The sequence below is a fragment of the Elephantulus edwardii genome, unplaced genomic scaffold (assembly GCF_000299155.1).
Source record: "Elephantulus edwardii isolate Elephantulus edwardi_28Jun2011 unplaced genomic scaffold, EleEdw1.0 scaffold00221, whole genome shotgun sequence".
NCBI lineage: Eukaryota > Metazoa > Chordata > Mammalia > Macroscelidea > Macroscelididae > Elephantulus > Elephantulus edwardii.
This window is the reverse complement of record NW_006399971.1, coordinates 3,211,168-3,219,926: the sequence shown is the minus strand read 5'-3', so window position 1 is coordinate 3,219,926 and position 8,759 is coordinate 3,211,168. Positions and strand designations below refer to the sequence as shown.

The following is an 8,759-nucleotide window of genomic DNA, read 5'->3' as shown; positions in this document are numbered from 1 at the left end:
CATATATATCATATGGTCATCTGGCTCAAAAAGCCCCATGTTATTAGTGAGCTGATATGGACTAGCATTGACTACTTTGACTCAAATAATCATATAATCTATTATATGATTATATTATATAATGACAACAATTTGAAGAGAAATGGAGTAGCATTTGTCATTAAAGAAAATTCAAGGTCTATACAATGTTGTAAGTGATAAGGTACTATCAATATGCAAATAAGGATCTACTAATACAATTAATTATATACATCAACCACTAATTCCACATATGAAGAAACTGAGATCTTCTGCTAACTTTTGTAGTCTGAAATAGATCAAACAGGTAACCTAGATGCATTATTGATAATTGGTGTCTGGAATGCAAAAGTTGAAAACAAAGAAGGACTTAACAGTTGGACTATATGGACTTGATAACAGAAATTAGCCTGGAGATCAATTTATATAATTTTGTACAATGAGTTATTTATTCATTGCAAATACATTTTTTTAAAAAATCACATAAATGGTGACTATGCGCAAGGACATTACTTGATAGATGAGACAAGAATCAGTTGACTATGTCTGTGAAGAAAGTTGATGGAGAAACTCAATATCAGCAGTTGAAACCAGAAGAAAGGTGGATTGTGAAACAGATGACCAATTACCCTTGTGCAAGTTAAAATTGAAGGTGAAAAAAAAATTGAAGGTGAAGGATATTAAAGCAAGTCCACAATAAACTAAATATAGCCTTGAGTCTATCTCACCTAAACTTAAAAACCTTCTCATGAATAGATTTGATGCATTGAACATTAATGACTGGAGACCAGATGAATTGTGGGATAACATCAAAACTATTATTTAAGAAAAAGACTATTATTTTGTTATAGGGGAGAAAAAAAAGACCGAAATTAATGTCAGAATACTCTGCACCTTGCACTAAAACAACAAGGGGCCAAAACCAAGGGGAAGAAACACTGAAATAAGAGAGATGAGCAAATTTCAAAGGGAAAGTTGAGAAGACAAAGCAAAGTGTTATAATGAAATGTGCAAGAAAGCCACAGTTAAAAAATGAAAAGAAAAAAAAAAAGACATTAATCAAGCTGAAAGAACTGAAGAACAAATTAAAACCTTGAGTTGCAATACAGAAAGATTTGTTAGGCAAAATCTTGAATGATGCATCAAAAGAAGATAGAATGATTAAGCAGAATCCCTGTACCAAAAAGAATTGGTCAACACTGATACATTTCAGGAAGCAGCATATGATCAAGAACCAACGATAATGAAGGAAGAAGTTCAATTTGTACCTATGGCATTGGCAAAAAAGAAGACCCCAGGAATTGATGGAACATCATTTCAGGTGTTTCAGGGGAAAAAAATGCAGCCCTGGATGGTCTCACTATAACAAGTGTGTCTTTGCCAAAAATAGTGTCATGTGTAGACGTCTATACCAAGAAATCTGGAAGACAACTGCCTGATCAATTGACTGGAGGACCTCATCAGCCATGGTGAGAAGCTTGGATTTCATTCTGTGAGTGACTGGAGACTATCACAGAGTCTATCTATGAAAGAATCTCTTTGACGATTAGACTGCAGAGAGGCAGGTATGGAAGAAGAGAGACATGCTAGGTGGATATTGTAGAGCATGTGATGATGACAGGTCACTCTGAAGTAAGAACAAATGAATGGAGAGATGTGGATGGGTGCATTTTGCAGTTAAACATGGACAGGACCTCTGGGTGGATTTAATGATGAGAGAGAATGGAAAGCGAGAAGACAAAGATGACATCTAGGTCCTTGGCTTGAGCAAATGAGTGAATAGTGGTGCCAAGTAGTAAGATTAGGGTTGTAGTAAACTTGAGATTAAGTCAGACATTCTCCATTGTCCTGTACTGACCTGTGAGACAAAGAAAGCTCCAGTGAGTGTTTGCTAAACAAACAAAATCAGGTTGATTTGCTAGTTTAATCCAAGTCTTTTTGCTAATGTCTTTGAGTTTACTCTGATATGTCTTTGGTGATTCCAATCCGACCCTCTCTCTCTTCATGCCTTTCTCTCTTCTTTCTCTGATGCCTTCCTCCTTGTCTTGACAGCTGCAAAGGACCTGGTCGGGATGTGGATGTGAAGATGGCACACCCTGATTCACAAGAAATGTGGCAGCGGCCCAGTCAGGGGGAACAAGAAGGCCAAGTGTTTTACAACAGCGAGTATGGGAAGCTGTCGGAATCACACGAAGAGGGGGACTGCACCTCATCAGCCTGTGCACCCTTCTTCACAGATGATACCTACTAAGGCAGCACTGGGCAAGGCCCTCACCCCTGGTTGACTCTGGGCGCCAGCAGGTGGTGAGGGCCAGGCCAGGCAGGGCGAGTGGAATGCTGGGGCCCAGGTTGGGAATGTATCTCCTTTGGCTCAGATTACAGGGGAGCTTCCTCTCCTCTCCTTTATTCTCTCTAAGTAGGAAGATCAAACTGCAAGCTTAGGCATCTCTGAGCCCACCAAGCCCAGAGTCCCCATTTGGGTGCTCTATCCTCTCTTCCCCTTTCAGATTTATATTCCATGCAGCTCTGCACCCACAGGTATTGGTCAGGCACTTTCAAGGAAAATGTCTCTTTGATTACCTCTCCCATTACCTTTAGTAGGTGACATGGCTCCCATTTTCAGATAAGAAATATGTGGGTCTGAAAATTATACTGTAATTGAGATAGAGCTACACTTGAGCTGGGACTCCTAGTCTTGCTCAAAATTATATCCACTCCACATGAGCTCCACTTCCATGCGATGTGGCTTCCTTTGCCTGCCTGTCAGAGGAGGAAAAGGGAATGTCATGCTTCCCATCTCAAAGCAATAAATGAAGAATTTTGAGGTTCTTTTCCTGAGCCTGGTCAAACAGCTAACCATCTCAGGGTAGCCATCTACAGTGATGAACAGATTAAAGAAAGGAAAACAGCATTCCATTTACCTTGAATGTTGTAAACAAGGACAAATTGGTTTTCTCTAGATGTTCAGAAACTGTTTTAGCTGCTGTGAAGAAGTGACTTTTCAAAACTTTAGTATGAGTGAAGCCCAGAAGAACTTTCTGAATCTAGACGATTCCCGATTCAGACTCTAGGTCATGTGTCATCATAGCAGATGCTGCAGCCACCATCTCTTCCGAGTGGTCACCAGACTCACTGAGCAGCCCAGAACTTACAGAGCCAGCTGGTGGTGCAGAGCTGCCCTCTTTGAGAAACGCTTGGCTCTCCTCTCCAGGCCTTGAATCTACCACCTGAGGTCCAGTGAGCAATGCACAGCATGGTTCCTCTGAGGGAAGCTTTGGTGTTGGCACAAAAGACCCACTTGGTTTTGTTCTGTGCCACTTGGCAACCAGCAAAAGTTCTTTGTGACCTGGGGTGGCTGCATCTTCTGCCATCCCTGTGACTGTGCCAAAGTGTCCCCCGTACATGACATCAGTGTCCTGGCTGAATAACCCCTGTCCCCATATGGGAGCAGATGAGACATTCGGGGGCCAAAGCCATACTGTCCAGGCTCCCTCCAAGCTCACACTGCCTGATCACTTCCCTGGCCAGGAGAGAGACCCTTGTTCTAGTCGGGGCCCCTGCAATTGATGCCCTCACCCCAATAAATGTCCCCTTCCCCAGCAAGGCGCTTGCAGGTCAGGCGGCTGTGCAGCTGGGCGGCAGCTCGCTCAGCGGATCCTCATTCCAGAGTGTTGTTACTTCATGATCCATGGAATGCATGTAGGGCTGTACTCCTCCCTGTCCCTACGGGCCTTCATCCCTTTCCTTCTTCCTCTGCTTGTCACCTGACTTGTGACACATAGGTCTCAGGTTTACCAAATGGAAATGCAGAGAGCCATTTTCTCTCAGAGGAGCGATGTGTGTGATGGGGCTGCCCCTCTGAGAGACTACCTGAGTGGTATTACCTGCCTGTCTGTATAACCTCTCCTCGTTGTGTATTCACACACACACGTACTGGGGGAGAAGACCTACCACGCCCTTGTAAACATGTTCTCTGAAAAGATCTAAAGTATTTAACAAAAGATAATAATAAAGTTGATGCCAGTCTTTGAGTTACAATGAATGGACTCAAGTCAAAGCTTTCTGTGAAAATCGGGTTTGATTCCTTCCCTTTTCCAGATTTCCAGACTCAGGAGGCCTCAGCCCAGGAGGCAAGGTACTTGACAGGAAGTAAGTGGATGGGTGGGATTGAGTTCCTCGTTTCTCCACCTGTCAAGTGTGGGAAGGGTCCTCTAAAGCCATCTGCAGAGTGGCCATCTGAGCACTTCCCAGCCAGTACTGAGCAATCTCCTTTTACAAAATCTCTCAGCTTGGTCCTACTACCTTTTACCTATAAAGTAACAAGGCACTTTGTTCCTGCTTTTAAAAGCCGAATGTTGCCTTAGGTCCAAAACAGATGCCGCTAGCTCCTTGTGGACTTCCTCTGTCCACTGCACCATGCGGGTACCTACCGTAACCTTCATCCACAGACAAGGAAAGAGAGGTCACAGACCCAGAGGCGGGAGCGCTTGAGGTCCCCCAGTAGATTTAATGCTTGCCAGAACATGGCAGGGAGATTAGATTAGCTCTCAGCTCGCTATGCCAGAAAAGCATGCAGAGCACCCAGCGCACAGTAGAGGGCGCCGTTGCGTTGTCTGCTAGGCTCCAGGTTTTTTTTAAAAAAAAGGCAAGAAGCTGAGCTGCAATCTCGAAAATATGCGGTTCAAGGCCACCAGGGTTCAGCAGGAAAAGGATAGGCAATGTCTTCCCAGACAATTAACTGCCTCTGAAAACCTGTTGGAGGGTCAGCTATGGGTCGTTTCCGACACTATAGTACAAACAACAGGAAAGCAAGAGATAGACTTGCTGCACAAGTGAATGACTGCCATACTGGTGGCTGCAAGAGGGATGTGACACAGGTGACCTAGGCCCCGGAGAAAGAAAGAAATGACTCGCCAGGAGCGGAGGTGAGGGTGTGGGGGAGGGCTGGATGTGCCGAATCCATAGAGGATTGACGAAGCCCTGGCTTCCAGCTGGCAACAAATGAGGATGCTTCAACAATTCAAATCCTTCCAGAAGAGCTGTAGGTGAGCATTGATTGACGTTGCTGGTAAGTCTATCCATTTTCCCCTTGACACAGGAGTCTCTTATTCAGTCCTATAAGCCTTCTCGGGTCCACTCTCCTCGTTATTTCTTAGTTGTTGGAATTAATGGAAAACCTAGTAAGCAGTTCTTTACTCCTCCTCTGTCTTGCATGTGGACGTCCTGCCTGTTTTCTTATCAGTTTTTGGTAATTCCTACAACTTCTTCACCCCTGTTAAGGAGAGATCTTATGTTTAGAGTGAAGACCAAGATTTTCATTTCACCAGCCATGAAGATATTACGGCTAACCTCTCTTCAACTTGAAGATCCTGAAATGTTACCTCCAAAATTTAGAGATCTAGACAAAAAGGTTTAGGCCTCTGGGTTGCTTACATAGGCAGTGAATATAAAGCCTATTCAAACAGCTCTTTTCATTAAAGAGAAGCTTGGAAGAACACTACAAGTCCTAATCCACAATATAAACAGTCTTCCAAGTATCTTGAAAAACCTACAACCAGGAGAAGGTAAAATAGATGAATGGGATCTTCTAAGAATCAAATCCCTATGCTCATTCAAAAACTTCTGCCCATCAACAAACGAATGGATAGAGAAGCTGTGGTATATTCACACAATGGAATACTACGCTGCATTGAAAAACAAGGAACTCATGCAATATTATGCAAAATAGGTGAGCCTGGAGGACATTATGCTGAGTGAAATATCTCAGTCGCAAAAGGACAAATATTGCATGGTGCCACTGTTGTAAAATGGGATTGATATCAGGGTTGGGGTAAGACTAAGAAAAACTGGATAAGTTGTGTATACAGCACTGAAACAGATGAGGGAGTAATTTAAAAGCGATGTATGATAAGGTATTATGGTTATCACAAGAGTCCACAATTAAAGTTGCATAGTGGAATGTACTTGGGATGGTGGGAGGGGTGCGGGGGATTGTGTACCAGGAAAGGAGTGTTTCTTTTACTTTTGAAAGAGAGGAGCAAACTGGGGTGGGGGGCGGGGCTGGGCGGGGAGAGAAGTGCAGCAATGAATGAATGGAAATCCAAAATCTCTGTAAATGCTCATTAAAATTAATTTTTTTTGCTTTGTAATCAATATATTAAGGAAAAATTAGTACATTTCAAGAATTGCCTAAATTCTGATATGCAGATTTAAGCATAGGAACATTTAAAATTTAAGCATGTGGTGACTTTTAAACATACAATTAAAAGTTATGTATCATAATTTGCTATACTACCATCATTACAGATACTCTGGAGTATAATTGATTTGAAGTAAGCCTGTAACATACCTAAAGAACACCTTCCAATCTCATACATGCAAATTACTTTTCCACGTAAAAGTCTCTTCAATTCTGACTTAACCCAACTCCTATAGTCCCTACTCCGGGACTTATCATGATCCAAAGAGAAGGGGTGAATAGAAAGATGGCACAGTTGAAGGGAATGCAGTTCTGAAAGTGCGTGATCTTAAGCAGCGGTATATGGTGATAAAAGCCCTTCTTTAGCAAGGTATCACTGTCATCACTGATACCCAAGGCTAAACTATATACACATTGTGCCATTTCTTACAGTTGAGGCAGTAAGATAAATGCAGAGGTATTACAATGAATCCCATACACTACAAGTAACTGTACAAACCAACACTTCTCCACAAATTAAAATTTTCTTCTAGTTGCCAGTTTGCACAGAGTTTTAATTCCAGAGCTTAACAATTAAGGGTCATACACTAAAGTCATACATATACCTAGCATTTCAGTCTAAACTATTCCATGTGCATAGCCGAAAACAATACAATATGTGGCCTAACAAACACTAGGGGAGAAAATTTTTCCTTTTTAAACCAAAAGCTGTTTTTACAAATATTAAATTTCTCCTTACACACTGAATTCATCATACATACAGAGCAAAGTCAGAGCTTTTATATGAGTTTATTCATTTAACTTTAAAACACTACTATAGTTGAATATTAAAACAAAAACAATAGCCAAGTAGTGAGCATATTATGATTACAGTCCTTCACGTATGCACTTGCTGCATATTAAGTGCAGTGGACTCAATGGCCGCATTAAGAGGTCTGACACTGAACCCCGCCTCGTCATCCTCATATGCTTCTCCATTGTAATGGCGGCGGCGTTCCTGGTTTGGATCGAAGTCCACCAGTTCTACTTGATCCATTTCATCAGTCTCTTCTACCTCTTTCCTCTCAGGTAGGAGTTTTTCCAGCAGAGAGAGTTTTTCAGGAGAGAGAAAGCCATTTTTGGCAAAGTTAACCTTAAATTCAATGATTAGGCTCCCTTTTTCATATGGTCTACGATAATTGGCATGCCTTCATTTAACACACGTTTAATATCCTCATGCTTGACAATCTGACCTGGATGAGAGGTGATGACTATGGTTCGGTTGTCAAGAGTGGATATTGGCTTTTGGAAGCCACACAATGCTTCAACCAGCTGTATGTCCATACTCATAAAAAGGTCTTCTCCTCGTCTTGTATAAAAAGCATGATCCTTTTGATCTAAAACAATGATAATATCTCCAGGCTCTAGTCCTGGCTCTTGGTCTCCTTCACCATGGAATGTTATCTTCTGACCATCTTCCATGCCTTTGTCAATGTGAACTTCCAGAATCTTCTTCTCTCGGACTATCTTCCTTCCGTTGCAGCTTTTACATCTGTCTTTAGGGCTGATCCGTTCTCCATGGCCCTGGCACTCCATGCACACAGACTGAATTTGCTGAACCATTCCAGGTCCAATCTGGTGAATTCTTATTTGCATTCCAGTACCTCGGCAATTAGGACAGCATTCTACTGCTCCTTTCTTACCTCCTCGGCCTTCACATTTGTCACAAATCACATTCTTCCGCAGAGCCAGTTTTCTTGTTGCTCCATTATATAAATCTTCTAATGTTACTGAGAGTTGATGGACAACATTTTTTCCTCTCCTTTCTCTCTGCATTCTTCCACCACCTCCAAAAAACATATCAAAGATGTCCATGGGTGAGCCCAAACCACCACCTGCTCCACCCTCCTTGATGTCCTGTTCTCCTCCTTTATCATATAATTCTCTTTTCTTTGCATCAGAAAGTACTTCATCAGCTTGGGAAATCTGTTTAAACTTCTCGCCTTCATTTGGATTCTTATCAGGGTGGTACTTCAAGGCCCATTTCCTATAAGCTTTTTTCAACTCTTTCTGGGTGGCATTGGGTTTGACCCCCAAAACATCGTAGTAAGTGGTTTCCTTCACCATTTTCTATAGCCATTGAGCTGGCAGAAGCTAGTGTAGGGGGAGCGGGAAGGAGCGCGTCACTGTGCGCAGTTCGGGCAGCAGCCGCTCCCCAGCTTCTCACCGAGTGTTCTGGAAAGTTTCCCCTAAAATTATTTTTTAAAAAAGAAAAAAATTGTGATTTAAATAAAGGTTTATAAAGAAAAAAACAAAACAAAACTTCTCCAACAGGGTAAAAAGGGAAGCCACAGACTGGGAAAAAGTCTTTGGTAATGACATATCAGATAAGAGACTTATATCCAGAATTTATAAAATACTTGAGCACCACAAGATAAAGGTAAATAATCCAACAGAAAAATGGGCACAGGATATGAACAGACAATTCACTAAAGAAGACATTCAGATGGCTAACAAGCACATGAAAAAATGTTCAAAATCCCTAGCTCAAAGAGAGATGAAA

The 8,759-nt window shown here is 42.0% G+C and overlaps 1 protein-coding gene and 1 pseudogene across 1 annotated transcript in view; one reads left to right on the top strand and one right to left on the bottom strand.

The window, feature by feature from the left end:
* Positions 1–2,269, top strand: part of FLT4 (fms-related tyrosine kinase 4) — a 73,432-nt gene extending 71,163 nt beyond the window's left edge. The window contains exon 32 of the mRNA XM_006898154.1: positions 2,071–2,269. Coding sequence (XP_006898216.1) covers positions 2,071–2,269 — 199 coding nt within the window. The remainder of the gene's footprint in view (positions 1–2,070) is intronic.
* Positions 2,270–7,094: 4,825 nt separating this feature from the next.
* LOC102861131 lies at positions 7,095–8,323 on the bottom strand (annotated as a pseudogene).
* Positions 8,324–8,759: the final 436 nt, after the last annotated feature.